This window comes from Tachyglossus aculeatus, chromosome 21 (assembly GCF_015852505.1).
Source record: "Tachyglossus aculeatus isolate mTacAcu1 chromosome 21, mTacAcu1.pri, whole genome shotgun sequence".
Lineage (NCBI taxonomy): Eukaryota > Metazoa > Chordata > Mammalia > Monotremata > Tachyglossidae > Tachyglossus > Tachyglossus aculeatus.
Genome location: NC_052086.1, coordinates 13,060,068 through 13,077,922, shown reverse-complemented (window position 1 = coordinate 13,077,922; position 17,855 = coordinate 13,060,068). Strand labels below are relative to the sequence as shown.

At 50.9% G+C, this 17,855-nt stretch overlaps 1 protein-coding gene across 2 annotated transcripts; it reads left to right on the top strand.

Annotated features, from left to right (window-relative positions):
* Positions 1–1,542: 1,542 nt before the first annotated feature.
* LOC119942325 (sulfotransferase 1A1-like) lies at positions 1,543–17,842 on the top strand. 2 transcript variants are annotated; one of them, XM_038763059.1, is made up of 8 exons: positions 1,543–1,620; positions 12,988–13,136; positions 15,469–15,594; positions 15,976–16,073; positions 16,294–16,420; positions 16,530–16,624; positions 17,166–17,346; positions 17,590–17,842. In XM_038763059.1, the coding sequence occupies exons 2-8, from the start codon at positions 12,989–12,991 to the stop codon at positions 17,700–17,702; spliced, it is 888 nt and encodes a 295-aa protein (XP_038618987.1). In that variant the 5' UTR covers positions 1,543–1,620; position 12,988; the 3' UTR covers positions 17,703–17,842. The 2 variants fall into 2 exon arrangements, with proteins under 2 accessions (XP_038618987.1, XP_038618986.1); XM_038763058.1 differs by lacking the exon at positions 1,543–1,620 and adding an exon at positions 10,217–10,376.
* Positions 17,843–17,855: the final 13 nt, after the last annotated feature.

The window sequence follows — 17,855 nt, the reverse complement described above, 5'->3', positions numbered from 1 at the left end:
GAGAACAGTATTTGACACGTAGTAAGCGCTTAATAAATACAATAATAACAATAATCTGCAGGCAGGGGAAGCCAGTGGTGATGTAAAATACAGTTGAGTGAATGTAAGCCCATTGTGGGCAGGGAATGCGCCTGTTATACTGTTGTACTCTTCCAACCGCTTGGTACGGTAAGTATATGTTGCCAACTTGTACTTCCCAAGCGCTTAGTACAGTGCTCTGCACACTGTAGGTCATGGGTTCAAATCCCAGCTCCGCCACTTGTCAGCTGTGTGACTTTGGGCAAGTCACTTCACTTCTCTGGGCCTCAGTTCCCTCATCTGTCAAATGGGGATGACGACTGTGAGCCCCCCGTGGGCCAACCTGATCACCTTGTAACCTCCCCAGCGCTTACAACGGTGCTTTGCGTATAGTAAGCACTTCATAAATGCCATCATCATCATCACAGTAAGCGCTCAATAAATACGATTGAATGAATGAATGAAGTGCTCAATAAATAGGACGGACTGACTGACCGTCCCCGTGTATCCCGTCTCCCCCACCTTCCAGGGCTGGCCAGATCGGAGGACGTCTCCTTCGGGTTCCCAGCTCTCATCTCTAGATGTTGCCAACGTGGACTTCTCAAGCGCTTAGTCCAGTGCTCTGCACACAGTAAGCGCTCAATAAATACGATTGAATGAATGAATGAATAATGATGGCATTTGTTAAGCGCTTACTGTGTGCCAAGCACTGTTCTAGGCGCTGGGGTAGCCACAAGGTAATCAGGTTGTCCCACGGGGGGCTAACCGTCTCAATCCCCACTTTCCAGATGAGGTCACTGAGGCACAGGGAAGTCCCAAGGCACACAGCTGATAAGCGGCGGAGCCGGGATTAGAACCCACAACCTCCGATTCCCAAGCCCGGGCTCTTTCCACTGTTGGAAAATATTAGCCAAGTAATGAGTCGGGTTAGGCCAGCCTTTTCTTCCAGACTGAGCCCCTTCCTTCCTCTCCCCCTCGTCCCCCTCTCCATCCCCCCCATCTTACCTCCTTCCCTTCCCCACAGCACCTGTATATATGTATATATGTTTGTAAGTATTTATTACTCTATTTATTTTACCTGTACATATCTATTCTATTTATTTTATTTTGTTAGTATGTTTGGTTTTGTTCTCTGTCTCCCCCTTTTAGACTGTGAGCCCGCTGTGGGGTAGGGACCGTCTCTAGATGTTGCCAACTTGGACTTCCCAAGCGCTTAGTCCAGTGCTCTGCACACAGTAAGCGCTCAATAAATACGATTGATTGATTGATTGATTGATTTTATTCCATTTGTTGCAATAAAAGGTCAGTGGCCTTTTGACCAAGAACTGAGGATGAGCCTTTCCTTCTATTTCCCGCTGTTCCCGCTTCCCTGGGCAACGCAGCACCAAGTCCTTCGTTCTAGTCCAACCCATCCCCTCAAATCCTATTTGTTCTTTGCGCTGGATTTGGCGGATCACGTGCCACTCCCCGCCTCCCGTTTGTTGTTTTCTCCTCAATCTACGCCAAGCTCCCTCATTACCGGCTTTGGGTCATCCAGCGGACCGAAGGAGTCTTCAGCGAGAAGTCCTCGGCAAGCCTAGGTGTTGAGTTTCAAGGCCGGCGGTCAGTAATTCACTGCTGCTAGGGTCGCTGATCATTTCGGTCTCGAGTCTGCGGGTGATTGTTTGTGGCGGAGGTTGCCAGGTGGTTCCTGGCCTTGCCAGTCGCCATTTTCCGGGCTGGAACTCATTCATTCATTCAATCAATCATCGTATTTATTGAGCGCTTACTGTGTACAGAGCACTGGACTAAGCGCTTGGGACGTCCAAGTTGGCAACATCTAGAGACGGTCCCTACCCGATGGGCTTTGGAGTCAGAGGTCATGCGTTCACATCCCGGCTCCGCCACTTGTCAGCTGTGTGACTTTGGGCAAGCCACTTCACTTCTCTGGGCCTCAGTTCCCTCATCTGGAAAATGGGGATGAAGACTGGGAGCCCCACGAGGGACCACCTGATCACCTTGTGACCTCCCCAGCGCTTGGAACAGTGCTTTGCACATAGTAAGCGCTTAACAAATGCCATTATTATTATTATTATTATTATTATTATTATTATTTGGGTCTCGAGGCTGTGGGTGATTGTTTGTTGCGGAGGTTGCCAGGTGGTTCCTGGCCTTGCCAGTCGCCATTTCCCGGGGTGGAACTCATTCATTCATTCAATCGTATTTATTGAGCGCTTACTGTGCGCAGAGCACTGGACTAAGCGCTTGGGAAGTCCAAGTTGGCAACATCTAGAGACGGTCCCTACCCAGTGGGCTTTGGAGTCAGAGGTCATGCGTTCAAATTCCGACTCCGCCACTTGTCAGCTGTGTGACTTTGGGCAAGTCACTTCACTTCTCTGGGCCTCAGTTCCCTCATCTGGAAAATGGGGACGAAGACTGTGAGCCCCACGAGGGACCACCTGATCACCTTGTAACATCCCCAGCGCTTAGAACAGTGCTTTGCATATAGTAAGCGCTTAACAAATGCCATCATTATTATTATTATTATTAAGTGGCGGAACCGCGATTAGAACCCATGACCTTCCGACTCCCAGGCGCCGGTGCTCTATCCACTATGCCGTGCTGCTCCTCTTTTCCACATCTGTGGAAAAGACAGCTTCCTAGGAGCAGCCCTTGTGTATTCCAAGCGCTGAGGGGTCCTGGGATATCTGGGAAGTTCTGTTCCGCAGTTCCCAGATCTGGCATAGAGCGGAGAGAATTCCCCTAGTCAACCTACTGGAATTTGGTGGGGGAAAGGGTCAAAAAGCAATTCTCCTCCAATCCCACCTGGACAGGAAAGTGACATCAAAAATCAAGCGCTTAGTACAGTGCTCTGCACACAGTAAGCACTCAATAAATACAATTGAATGAAAAGGCGGGACCCAGGAGGGCCCTGTTCCCTTCCAGAATCCAAAGGCAAGAGCCCAGCCTGGAGAGTCAGAGGAGCCAGATTTTAATCCCCTTCTAGATGGTGAGCTCATTTTCAACAGGGAAGGTATCTGTTTGTTATTATGTTCATTCATTCATTCAGTCGTATTTATTGAGCGCTTACTGTGTGCAGAGCACTGTACTAAGCGCTTGGGAAGTACAAGTTGGCAACATATAGAGACGGTCCCTACCCAACAACGGGCTCACAGTCTAGAAGGGGAGAGGGACAGAAAAGCGAAACACGTCGACAGGTGTCAGTACCATCAAAATAAATAGAATTAGAGCTATATACACATCATTAATAAAATAGAATAATAAATATGGACAAAGACACACAAGTGCTGTGGGGAGGGGAAGGGGGTAGAGCAGAAGGAGGGAGTAGGGGTGATGGGGAGGGGAGGAGGAGAGGAAAAGGTGGGGCTCAGTGTGGGAAGGCCTCCTGGAGGAGGTGAGCTCTCAGTAGGGCTTCGAAGGGAGGAAGAGAGCTAGCTTGGTGGATAATAAGAATGGCATTTATTAAGCGTTTACTATGTGCAAAGCACTGTTTCTAGACTGTGAGCCCACTGTTGGGTAGGGACCGTCTCTAGATGTTGCCAACTTGGACTTCCCAAGCGCTTAGTCCAGTGCTCTGCACACAGTAAGTGCTCAATAAATATGATTGAATGAATGAATGGGAGCTCGCCTCCTCCGGGAGGCCTTTCCAGAGTGAGCCCCCTCCTTCCCCTCCCCACGGCACCTGTATATATATATTTGTACGTATTTATTACTCTATTTTATTTGTACATATTTATTCTATTCATTTTATTTTGTTAATGTTTTGTTGTCTGTCTCCCCCTTGTAGACTGTGAGCCCGCTGTCGGGTTGGGACCGTCTCTAGACGTTGCCAACTTGGACTTCCCGAGCGCTTAGTGCAGTGCTCTGCACACAGTAAGCGCTCAATAAATACGATTGAATGAATGAATGAATGAATGGGAGCTCGCCTCCTCCGGGAGGCCTATCCAGACTGAGCCCCTTCCTTCCTCTCCCCACAGCACCTGCATATATGTTTGTACGTATTTATTATTCTATTTTATTTGTGCATATTCCTTCCTCTCCCCACAGCACCTGTATATATGTATATATGTTTGTACGTATTTATTACTCTGTTTTATTTGTACATACTTATTCTACTCATTTAATTTTGTTAATATGTTTTGTTTTGTCGTCTGTCTCCCCCTTGTAGACTGTGAGCCCACTGTCGGGTAGGGACCGTCTCTAGATGTTGGCAACTTGGACTTCCCAAGCGCTTAGTCCAGTGCCCTGCACACAGGAAGCGCTCAATCAATACGATTGAATGAATGAACGTGCGGAGGGAGGGCATTCCGGGCCAGGGGGAGGACGTGGGCCGGGGGTCGACGGCGGGACGGGCGAGAACGAGGCCCGGTGAGGAGGTGAGCGGCGGCAGAGGAGCGGAGGGTGCGGGCTGGGATGGAGAAGGATGGAAGGGAGGTGAGGGAGGAGGGGGAGAGGTGATGGACGGCCTTGAGGCCCCGAGCGAGGAGTTGCCATGACAGCGGCCCAGTTGGGAAGGGCTAGGAGGTGATGATGGAGGTTGTCATGACAACAAGGCCCCTCACCTGAAGCAGGCTGACATGGGGGAACCGGCCTAGACGCTCCGGGACGCGCCCCAGGACCTTTCAGAGCCAAAGGGACCAACGGCCAGGAGAGACTTGGAGCATGGTCAGTCCGTCCGCCCGCTGGACTGTACTCTCCCAAGTGCTTAATACAGTGCTTTGCACACACTAAGCGCTCAATAAATAGGATTGAAGAAGAATCCCAGCTCTGCCACTTCATTCATTCATTCATTCAATCGTATTTATTGAGCGCTTACTGTGTGCAGAGCACTGTACTAAGCGCTTGGAAAGTACAAGTTGGTGACATATAGAGACAGTCCCTGCCCAACAGTGGCCTCAAAGTCTAGAAGGGGGAGAGAGACAACAAAACAAAACATATTAACAAAATAAAATAAATAGAATAAATATGCACAAATAAAATAAGTTCTAAGGATACGTTGTCTATTTCCCTCTTAAGTATGCAGTAAAGTAGGACTGCCTAAAAAAATCTAGAATTACTCAACCTATTCTTAAATTCCAAGGTTAAGGACGCAATAAGGGAGGTTTGTTTTGAATGTTGAGAAGCAGCGTGGCTCAGTGGAAAGAGCCCGGGCTTTGGGGTCAGAGGTCATGGGTTCAAATCCCAGCTCCGCCACTTGTCAGCTGTGTGGCTTTGGGCAAGTCACTTCACTTCTCTGGGCCTCAATGACCTCATCTGTAAAATGGGGATTAAGACTGTGAGCCCCCCGAGGGACAGCCTGATCACCTTATAACCTCTCCAGCGCTTAAAACAGTGCTTTGCACATAGTAAGCGCTTAATAAATGCCATCATTATTATTAATACTCTTCTAGTTCCTTGGAAGATGTGGTTGTCGATGATGATGATGATGATGATGATAAAGTCTCTCACTGTAAATTACATGTGAACCTTAGTCCAGTCAGAAAGGCACTAGGATCAAGAAAATGCGTGTTGAAATTGATTATGATGCTAGTGGTGTGACCAGTGACAGGGCCAGCCTCCCTGTCTCATTCATTCAATCGTATTTATTGAGCGCTTACTTTGAGTGCTTACTGTGTGCAGAGCACTGTACTAAGCGCTTGGGAAGTACAAGATGGCAACATAAGCAGCGTGGCTCAGTGGAAAGAGCCCGGGCTTTGGAGTCAGAGGTCATGGGTTCAAATCCCGGCTCCGCCAATTGTCAGCTGTGTGACTTTGGGCAAGTCACTTCACTTCTCTGGGCCTCAATGACCTCATCTGTAAAGTGGGGATTAAGACTGTGAGCCCCAAGTGGGACAACCTGATCGCCTTGTATCCTCTCCAGTGCTTAGAACAGTGCTTTGCACATAGTAAGCCCTTAACAAATGCCATTATTATTATTATTATTGTTATTACATAGAGACGGTCCCTACCCAACAACGGGCTCACAGGCTAGAAGGGGGAGACAGACGACAAAACAAATCATGTGGACAGGTGTCAAGTCATCAGAACGAAAAGAATTAAAGCAAAATGCACATCATTAACAAATAAAATAGAGTAATAAATCTGTACAAACATATATAGAGGTGCCGTGGGGAGGGGAAGGAGGTAGGGCGGGGGGGGGGGGGGGCCGGCTGTGTGACCTTGTCACTTAATTGTTCTGTCTCAGATTTCTTTTCTGTCAGATGGTTCCTGTTCTCCTGCCTACCATTCATTCCATCGTATTTATTGAGCGCTTACTTTATTTATTTTACTTGTACATATCTATTCTATTTATTTTATTTTGTTAGTATGTTTGGTTTTGTTCTCTGTCTCCCCGTTTTAGACTGTGAACCCACTGTTGGGTAGGGACTGTCTCTATATGTTGCCAACTTGGATTTCCCAAGCGCTTAGTCCAGTGCTCTGCACACAGTAAGCGCTCCATAAATACGATTGATTGATTGATTGATTGCAGAGCAACATCTAGAGACGGTCCCTACCCAAAAACGGGCTCACAGGCTAGAAGGGGGAGACAGACAACCAAACAAAACATGTGGACGGGTGTCAAGTCATCAGAATGAAAAGAATTAAAGCAAAATACACATCATTAACAAATAGAATAGTAAATATGTACAAGCAAAATAGGGTAATAAATCTGTACAAACATATATAGAGGTGCTGTGGGGAGGGGAAGGAGGTAGGGCGGCGGGGGGGGGGCCTGCTGTGTGACCTTGCCACTTTATTGTTCTGAGTCTCAGATTTCTCTTCTGTCAGATGATTCCTCAATACCTGTTCTCCCACCTACCATTCATTCCATCGTATTTATTGAGCGCTTCCTGTGTGCAGAGCACTGGACTAAGCGCTTGGGAAGTACAAGTCGGCAACAGATCATCATCATCATCATCAATCGTATTTATTGAGCGCTTACTGTGTGCAGAGCACTGGACTAAGCAGTTGCGAAGTACAAGTCGGCAACATCTAGAGACGGTCCCTACCCAACAACGGGCTCACAGGCTAGAAGGGGGAGACAGGCGACAAAACAAAACATGTGGACAGGTGTCAAGTCGTCAGAACGAAAAGAATTAAAGCAAAATACACATCATTAACAAATAGAATAGTAAATATGTACAAGCAAAATAGAGTAATAAATCTGTACAAACATATATAGAGGTGCTGTGGGGAGGGGAAGGAGGTAGGGCGGGGGGGATGGGCCTGCTGTGTGACCTCCCTCTGCCCATCCGCCAAGCTCGCTCTCTTCCTCCCTTCAAGACCCTGCTGAGAGCTCACCTCCTCCAGGAGGCCTTCCCACACTCAGCCCCTTCCTTCCTCTCCCCCTCACCCCCCTCTCCATCCCCCCATCTTACCTCCCTCCCTTCCCCACAGCACCTGTATATATGTATATATGTTTGTACATATTTATTACTCTATTTATTTTACTTGTACCTATCTATCCTATTTATTTTATTTTGTTAGTATGTTTGGTTTTGTTCTCTGTCTCCCCCTTTTAGACTGTGAGCCCACTCTTGGGTAGGGACTGTCTCTATATGTTGCCAATTTGTACTTCCCAAGCGCTTAGTCCAGTGCTCTGCACGTAGTAAGCGCTCAATAAATACGATTGATGATGATGATGATGATGATGACCTCGTCATGAGTCTCAGATTTCTGTTCTGTCAGATGGTTCCTCAATACCTGTTCTCCCACCTACCATTCATTCCATCGTATTTATTGAGCGCTTACTGGGTGCAGAGCACTGGACTAAGCGCTTGGGAAGTCCAAGTTGGCAACAGATAGAGATGGCCCCTACCCCACAGGGAAGTAGCGTGGCTTAGTGGGTAGATCCCGGGCCTGCGTTCTCGTCCCGACTCCGCCACTTGTCTGCTGTGCGACCTCGGGCAAGTCACTTGACTTCTCTGTCCCTCAGTTGCCTCATCTGTGAAATGGGGATTAGAACTTTGAGCCCCGTGTGGGGCAGGGACTGTGTCCAACCTGACTGGCTTGTATCTACCCCAGTGCTTAGAACGGTGCTTGGCACATAGTAAGCGCTAAACAAATACCATTATTATTTAGACTGTCCACGGGAAACAGGGACTGTGTCCAGGCTGATTATCTTGTCTCTACCCCAGCGCTTAGTACATTGGTTGGCACAAAATAGGCAAAGGCTTAACGACCAAAATTATTTTTATTATATTTTAATCAATATATAATTCTTATACAGAGAAGCAGCGTGACTCTGTGGACAGAGCCCGGGCTTTGGAGTCAGAGGTCGTGGGTTCAAATCCTGGCTCCACCACTTGTCAGCTGTGTGACTTTGGGCAAGTCACTTCACTTCTCTGGGCCTCAGTTACCTCGTCTGGAAAATGGGGACTAATGTGAGCCCTCCGTGGGACAACCTGATCGCCTTGTTACTTCCCCAGTGCTTAGAACAGTGCTTTGCACATAGTAAATGCTTAATAAGTGCCATCATTATTATTAATATTATTATTCTCTGGGCCTCAGTTACCTCGTCTGGAAAATGGGGACTAATGTGAGCCCCCCGTGGGACAGCCTGATCTTCCCCTGTGCTTAGAACAGTGCTTTGCACATAGTAAGTGCTTAATAAGTGCCATCATTATCATTGATATTATTATTCTCTGGGCCTCAGTTACCTCATCTGGAAAATGGGGACTAATGTGAGCCCCCCGTGGGACAGCCTGATCTTCCCCTGTGCTTAGAACAGTGCTTTGCACATAGTAAGTGCTTAATAAGTGCCATCTTTATCATTAATATTATTATTCTCTGGGCCTGAGTTACCTCATCTGGAAAATGGGGACTAATGTGAGCCCCCTGTGGGACAACCCGATCGCCTTGTTACTTCCCCAGTGCTTAGAACAGTGCTTTGCACATAGTAAGTGCTTAATAAGTGCCATCATTATCATAAATATTATTATTCTCTGGGCCTCAGTTACCTCATCTGGAAAATGGGGATTAATGTGAGCCCCCCGTGGGACAACCTGATCGCCTTGTTACTTCCCCAGCGCTTAGAACAGTGCTTTGCACATAGTAAGTGCTTAATAAATGCCATCATTATCATTAATATTATTATTCTCTGGGCCTCAGTTCCCTCATCTGGAAAATGGGGATTAATGTGAGCCCCCCGTGGGACAACCTGATCGCCTTGTTACTTCCCCAGCGCTTAGAACAGTGCTTTGCACATAGTAAGTGCTTAATAAATGCCATCATTATTATTAATATTATTATTCTGTGGGCCTCAGTTACCTCATCTGGAAAATGGGGATAAATGTGAGCCCCCCATGGGACAACCTGATTGCCTTGTTACTTCCCCAGCACTTAGAACAGTGCTTTGCACATAGTAAGTGCAAATCTGCAATCTGCGCATCAGGCAGAAACTCCTCACCCTGGGCTTCAAGGCTGTCCATCCATCCCCTGGCCCCCTCCTCCCTCACCTCCCTTGTGTCCTTCTCCAGCCCAGCCCGCACCCTCCGCTCCTCCACCGCCAATCTCCTCACCGCACCTCGATCTCGCCTGTCCCGCCGTCGACCCCCGGCCCACGTCCTCCCCCGGGCCTGGAATGGCCTCCCTCTGCCCATCCACCAAGCTCACTCTCTTCCTCCCTTCACGGCCCTACTGAGAGCTCACCTCCCCCAGGAGGCCTTCCCACACTCAGCCCCCTCCTTCCTCTCCCCCTTGTCCCCCTCTCCGTCCCCCCAGCCTTACCTCCTTCCCTTCCCCACAGCACCTGGATATATGTTGTTACATATTTATTACTCTATTTATTTATTTATTTTACTTGTCCATATCTATTCTATTTATTTTATTTTGTCACTATGTTTTGTTTGGTTGTCTTCTCCCCCTTCTAGACTGTGAGCCCGCTGTTGGGTCGGGACCGTCTCTAGATGTTGCCAACTTGGACTTCCCAAGCGCTTAGTCCAGTGCTCTCCCCCCTTCTAGACCGTGAGCCCGCTGTTGGGTAGGGACCGTCTCTCTATGTTGCCAACTTGTCCTTCCCAAGCGCTTAGTCCAGTGCTCTGCACACAGGAAGCCTCAATAAACACGATTGGCTGATTGACTCGGTCCCTATCCTAATCTGTTTTCTGATTTAGAAACTCGATTGCTCAATTTTATGAAGAGGGGGAGGGAGGGGAGGAAAGAGAGGAGCTCTACCCGACCCGAGACGCATCCACCCACTCATCCGGAAGGAAAACAAGTCTAAATTCCAGCCCTTTGTGCAGACTGGATTCCAGGGAAGCGGCCAGGCTGTTCTCGCTCCACTCAGCACCGGGCTGACAGAAACTTCTGTCCCACTTTCTCCTCCCACCGGCACCGTTCCCGGGGTCCCCAAGGCGCCAGACTCCCAGAGAAGCGAGGTCAGTGGCGGGGAGATGGAGATGGAAGGGGTGAGAGTGGGAATTGAGGGGCTAGCTCTCCCCCGCGACCTCCCACCAGGCTCGCTCCGCCGGCACGTCCTCACCCCTACCTCAAAACTCCAGTTGTATCCCGGCCTTCCCCTCTGCTCTCGCCTCCGGGACTCGCCCCTTTCTCCCACCTTCTGGCCGTGTCTCTCTGTCCCTTCACCGTTCCCCAGGAATCACAACCGTTCCATTAACTTTCGCTTCCGGCCCCTCCTCACCGGATCGTTTCGGATTCACTGCCCACTCGGGGCAGTTTGGAAACGATGCGAAGGCCGCAGAAGGCCCGCCGCCGAGCTCGCGGGGATCGTCCAAGGACGCAGAGGAAACTTCCAGATGGGGAGGGGAGAGAGCACCGTGAGGGAGGAGGAAAGAGGTGGAAGAGGGGAAAAGCCGGGGAAACGTGGGGGCAGAAAGTGGGGGAGAACAGGGAACGTCGACTCCGGATCCAAAGGGGCGGCGAGACCGTCGGGGGGCTGAGGACCAGGCCCGGAAAAGAGGCAAAGAGCCGAAGGAAGCGATGGGCCGGTGGGAATCGTATGGGCCGAACTGTGGAGTTTCTCTCCGATTTGTGCTTCCCAAGCGCTTGGTCCAGTGCTCTGCACACAGTAAGCGCTCAATAAATACGATTGAATGAATGAATGAATGAATGAATGAATGAGAAGCAGCGGGGTCCTAGTGGAAGAAGGAAAGAAAGAAGCGGTGCGGCTCAGTGGAAAGAGCACAGGCTTTGGAGTCAGAGGTCACAGGTTCAAATCCCTGCTCTGCCACTTGTCGGCTGTGTGACTTTGGGCAAGTCGCCTCACTTCTCTGGGCCTCGGTGACCTCATCTGGAAAATGGGGATGAAGACTGGGAGCCCCCCCGGGGGGCAACCTGATCACCTTGTTTCCCCCCAGTGCTTAGAACGGTGCTTTGCACATAGTAAGCGCTTAACAAATATCATTATTAGTAGTATTATTATTCTCTGGGCCTCATTTCCCTCATCTGTACAATGGGGATGAAGACTGTGAGCCCCACGTGGGACCACCTGATCACCTTGTATCCCCCCAGTGCTTAGAACAGTGCTTTGCACATAGTAAGCGCTTAACAACTACCATTATTATTATTATTGTTATTATTATTATTATTATTATGAAGAGGAAGGGCATTCCAGGCCAGAGCCAGGATCGCGGGTGAGAGATCGGCAGTGATGTAGACCGGTTCAAAGTACAGCGAGTAGTTTAGCGTTAAAAGAGAGAAGCCTGCAGACTGGGTTGTAGTAGAACAGCGAGGTAAGGTAGGAGGGGGCAAGATGATTGAGTGCTTTAAAGCCGATATAGTAAGTACTCCGGCATTTAGTACAGTGCTCGGCACATAGTAAGCGCTGCACAGATCCCGTTCTGAATTGTTGTTTTTTTTCACAGCCTTGACTCATTCATTCACTCTCGATGGGTGTTTTCAGGGGACCAGGGCGTTGGCTCAGAAGAAAGAGCCCGGGCTTTGGAGTCAGAGGTCATGGGTTCAAATCCCGGCTCCGCCAACTGTCAGCTGTGTGACTTTGGCCAAGTCACTTCACTTCTCTGTGCCTCCTTTCCCTCATCTGTAAAATGGGGATGAAGACTGTGAGCCCCCCGTGGGACAACCTGATCACCTTGTAACCTCCCCAGCGCTTAGAACAGTGCTTTGCACATAGTAAGCGCTTAACAAATATCATTTTTATTATTATCCTCTGTGCCTCATTTCCCTCATCTGTAAATTGGGGATTAAAACTGAGCCCCACGTGGGACAACCTGATCACCTTGTAACCTCCCCAGTGCTTAGAACAGTGCTTTGCACATAGTAAGCGCTTAACAAATATCATTTTTATTATTATCCTCTGTGCCTCATTTCCCTCATCTGTAAATTGGGGATTAAAACTGAGCCCCCCGTGGGACAACCTGATCACCTTGTAACCTCCCCAGCACTTAGAACAGTGCTTTGCACATAGTAAGCGCTTGACAAATATCATTATTATTCTCTGTGCCTCATTTCCCTCATCTGTAAAATGGGGATTAAGACTGTGAGCCTCCCATGGGACAACCTGATCACCTCGTATCCCCCCAGAGCTTAGAACAGTGCTTTGCACATAGTAAGCGCTTCACAAATGCCATAATAATAATAACAATAATAATAATCTCTCACTGAATCATCAGCTCCCCGAGGACAGGGACCACAGCTCTTCTGGATGGCTTACGGCGTCCTTCTTCCCCCCTTCCCCATTGCTCCGTCCCCGGGGGAGAGGCCCCAAACGCCTTTCTCGTCAGCGGTCCCGACAGTCCAGGCTGCCTCCGGATGAGTATCCCTTAATAATAATAATAATAATAATAGTAATGATAGCATTTATTAAGCGTCCCACGGGGGGCTCACAGCTTTAATCCCCATTTTACAGATGAGGGAACTGAGGCCCAGAGACGTTAAGTGACTGCCCAAAGTCACCCAGCTGACAGTTGGTGGAGCTGGGATTTGAACCCATGACCTCTGACTCCAAAGCCCGGACTCTTTCCACTGAGCCACGCTGCTTCTCCCCTAACCGCTCCTTGGGCTTTACAGGATGGAGCCGATTCCGGACACGTCGCGTCCACCCCAGGTAGTGGTCAACGGCATCCCTCTCATCAAATACTTCAGTGAGGCCTTGGGGGAACTGGAGGGCTTCCGGGTCCAGCCTGGTGACCTCCTCATCTCCACCTACCCCAAATCGGGTAAGCCTGGGCACCCGGGTTCGAACCTCCGCTCCGTCACTCGTACGCTGTCCTTTTACAGCTCCGCGCCTCAGTTTCTCCACCTGTAAAGTGGGGATTTAACTAGCTCTCTTCCTCCCTTCAAAGCCCTCCTGAGAGCTCCCCTCCTCCAGGAGGCCTTCCCACACTGAGCCCCCTCCTCATCCCCCTCGCCTTACCTCCTTCCCCTCCCCACAGCACCTTATATATGTATAGATGTTTGTACGCATTTATTACTCTATTTTATTTGGACATATTTATTCTATTTCATTTTATTCATATGTTTGGTTTTGTTGTCTGTCTCCCCCTTCTAGAGTGTGAGCCCACTGTTGGGTAGGGACCGTCTCTAGATGTTGCCAACTTGGACTTCTCAAGCGCTTAGCACAGTGCTCTGCACACAGTAAGCGCTCAATAAAGACGATTGATTGATTGATTGATTGTTGGCTAGGGACCGTCTTTATATGTTGCCAACTTGGACTTCCCAAGTGCTTAGTACAGTGCTCTGCACACAGTAAGCGCTCAATAAAGACGATTGATTGATTGATTGATTGATTGTTGGGTAGGGACCGTCTCTATATGTTGCCAACTTGGACTTCCCAAGCGCTCAGTACAGTGCTCTGCACACAATAAGCGCTCAATAAAGACGATTGAATGAATGAATGAATGAATGAATGAATGTATACCTCTTTCTTCCTCCCCCATAGACCGCGAGACCCGTGCGTGACAGGGGTTGTGTCCAATTTGATGATGTGGCTTTTCCCTCTACCCTACTGCCTCTAGAGAAGCAGCGTGGCTCGGTGGAAAAGAGCCCGGGCTTTGGAGTCAGAGGTCATGGGTTCAAATACCAGCTCTGCCTATTGCCTGTTGCGTTACTTTGGGCAAGTCACTTCACTTCTCTGGGCCTCAGTTCCCTCATCTGGAAAATGGGGATGAAGACTGGAAGCCCCCCCACCCCCCGGACAACCTGATCACCTTGTAATAATAATAATAATAATTTCGGTATTTGTTAAGCACTTATTATGTACAAAGCACTGTCCTAAGCGCTGGGAGGATACAAGGTAATCGGATTGTTTCACGTGCGGCTCAGTCTTAATCCCCATTTCATCCCTCTCCATCCAAACCGCTACCCTGCTAATTCAAGCTCTCATCCTATCCCGTCTGGACTACTGCACCAGCCTTCTCTCTGATCTCCCATCCTCGTGTCTCTCTCCACTTCAATCCATACTTCATGCTGCTGCCCGGATTATCTTTGTCCAGAAACGCTCTGGACATATTACTCCCCTCCTCAAAAACCTCCAATGGCTACCGATCAATCTGCGCATCAGGCAGAAACTCCTCACCCTGGGCTTCAAGGCTGTCCATCCATCACCTCGCCCCCCTCCTACCTCACCTCCCTTCTCTCCTTCTACTGCCCAGCCCGCACCCTCCGCTCCTCCGCCACTAATCTCCTCACCGTACCTCGCTCTCGCCTGTCCCGCCATCGACCCCCGGCCCACGTCATCCCCCGGGCCTGGAATGGCCTCCCTCTGCCCATCCGCCAAGCTAGCTCTCTTCCTCCCTTCAAGGCCCTGCTGAGAGCTCACCTCCTCCAGGAGGCCTTCCCAGACTGAGCCCCTTCTTTCCTCTCCCCCTCGTCCCCCTTTCCATCCCCCCGTCTTACCTCCTTCCCTTCCCCACAGCACCTGTATATATGTATATACGGTTGTACATATTTATTACTCCATTTATTTATTTATTTATTTATTTTACTTGTACATTTCTATCCTACTTATTTTATTTTGTTGGTATGTTTGGTTCTGTTCTCTGTCTCCCCCTTTTAGACTGTGAGCCCACTGTTGGGTAGGGACTGTCTCTATGTAATGCCAATTTGTACTTCCCAAGCGCTTAGTACAGTGCTCTGCACATAGTAAGCGCTCAATAAATACGATTGATTGATTGATTGATTGATTTTTCAGATGAGGGAACTGAGGCCCAGAGAAGTGAAGTGACTTGCCCAAAGTCACCCAGCTGACAATCAGCGGAGCCGGGATTTAAACCTATGGCCTCTGACTCCAAAGCCCGGGCTCTTTCCGCTGGGCCACGCTAACCTCCCCGGCGCTTAGAACACAGCTTTGCATGTAGTAAGCGCTTCGTAAATGCCACCATCGTTATGATTATTCCCCCGGCACTCAGTCCAGTCCAGAAACTTGGTGCCGGGAAGGCCGTAAAGCCCAGTCTTGACCCTCCCCGGGCCCCGCGGCCCGGCTCACAGACCAGGCTACCCATTTCCCCGCCCCACTGCTGACCCAGACCCTTCTCTCTCTCCCCGCCCGAGGCACCACGTGGCTGTGCGAAATCCTCGACATGATCTACCAGAGCGGAGACCTCGAGAAGTGCCAACGGGCGCCCGTCTACACACGGGTGCCCTTTCTGGAGTTCAGAGCCCCGGGGGTTCCCTCAGGTAACGGGATGACGGCCGGGACGGAGGGATCGGAGGCTCCTCGAGGGCCTCCGAGTCTCCCAACTCTACTGTATCGCGCTCCTCGGGGAGGTCGGGACCGCCCCAACAATAAGCGCTCAGCCGATACCGTCCATCGGTTGATTGAGGGGATGCGGTGGCGGTAGATAGGGAAGGGGGAAGGACACGGTAAGCACTCAATAGAGAACGCCGACTGACCGACCGCGTCAGGTGGGGTAGACGGGGACAAAAATCGACTTATTTCTCATCTTCCGCCTCAAAACTCAATTCCGCGGCTCCGGGACGAGAAAGACAAAGGACGCAAAACACCAGCGTCCATTCTCCCGCCTCTGTCCCTTACTTTTTTCCTGCTCCCTCCTCCAGGCCTGGAGACCCTGAAGGACACTCCTTCCCCACGCCTACTCAAGACACACCTGCCCTTGGCCCTGCTCCCCAAGGCCTTTCTGGATCAGAAGGTCAAGGTAACGAGACGGGGGAGACGGGGAGTGAGGCCAGTGGGCCTCAGCCGGCTAAAACCGAATTCAGCTCGTCTTACTGATCCCTTAATACCTCATCCGTAATAGCAAGCTCTACCTAATCCCTCCCCACTCGACTGCCGGGAAGGATCGGGAACAGGACGGGTCACGGCGCGGATCCTTCCCTCCTCCGGGAAGGTCCCGAGCGCCCCATCCTCTGCCGCAGGTCATCTACGTGGCTCGAAACGCCAAGGACGTGGTCGTCTCTTACTACCACTTCTATCAAATGGCTAAAGTGCATCCCGATCCGGGCACCTGGGAGACCTTCCTGGAGACATTCAAAGCCGGGCAAGGTGGGAAAAGGGTCAGGGGCTCTTTGGGCATAAGCAGGGGTCGACGGCGGGCCGATTCGGGACTCCCTCTTTCTTCCTCCTCCCTTCATTCCCCGGCTCCCGGGTTTAGTGTGCTACGGGTCCTGGTACCGGCATGTCCAGGAGTGGTGGGAGCTGAGGAAGCAGCAACCGGTCCTCTATCTCTTCTACGAAGACCTAAAGGAGGTGAGACCTCCCTTCTCCCATTCCCAAGTCGGGGCCCGAGGAAGGCTCGCCACCCTCCCCGCCTCGTCTCCCAATTTCCCCTCCTCCCGTCGTCTCTGGAACGGAGAGGCCCTTGCAGAGGGCTGGGAAAACCGAGGCGAGGAGAGACCCTTCGAACCGGCGGCCTTTTTGGTTTAAATGGTTACTGTTAAGCACTTATCACGTGCCAGGCACTGGGGTACATCATCGAGCTGGACGCAGTCCCCGTCCCGCATGGGGTTCTCAGTCTTAATCCCCATTTTACGGATGAAGCACAGAGAACTGACTCGTCCAAGGTCAGGCGGCAGACGAGTGACAGAGCCGGAATTAGAACCCAGGTCCTCCGACTCCGAGCTCTTTCTACTAGGGAACGTGGCTTCTCCCTCACCCCACTGTGCTCCCAAGGTTAAGACACCCCAGTGTCCCGACCCATCCTCCCCGCTTCCCCATCCCTACCGTCCTGCTCCCCACCCAGGACTGGTCATCCTCAAACTAGCCCCGACCTCCCTTTCCGCCCCCGCAGGATCCTAAGCGGGAGATCAGGAAGATCATGGAGTTCGTAGAGCGGCCTCTGTCAGAGGAGATATTGGATCGGATCGTCCGGGAGACATCCTTCAAGAACATGAAGGAGAATCCCATGGCCAACTTCTCCTCTCTGCCTTCTTATATCATGGATCACGAGGTCTCCCCCTTTATGAGGAAAGGTGAGCCCCCCCATCCCATCGGTGGGGCCCGGGAAGCAGCGGGGGGTGGCCTGCTCCTGCTCCGGGGGATGGATAAACGGAACAGGCGTCGGGATGGAGCTGCGAGGCCCGGCCTTTTGGGTCGGGAGAAGTGGGAGAGGGAGGGAGCGGAGGAGCCGGGAGACCAGAGAGGAAGGAAACGTGCTGGGGCCCAGCCGCTGAGCCTTCCCTTCATTCCTTCCTTTACCCTGTTCCCCCCTTCAGGCATCGCCGGCGACTGGAAGAACCACTTCACGGTGGCCCAGAACGAACTGTTTGATGCCGACTACGCGGAGAAGATGGCGGGCTCGGAGCTGCACTTCCGCACTGAGCTGTGAGGAGCCACGGAAGAACACGGCGGCCCCCTCCGTCACCCGCCTCTCGAGGAGGAGGAGCGGGCCGCCGACCCAACCGCACTCAGAGCCGCAAGAATAAATGCCGGCGTGGGTCCGGAACCCCTCGCCGTCTTCGACCGGAACGCCCGCGTCCTG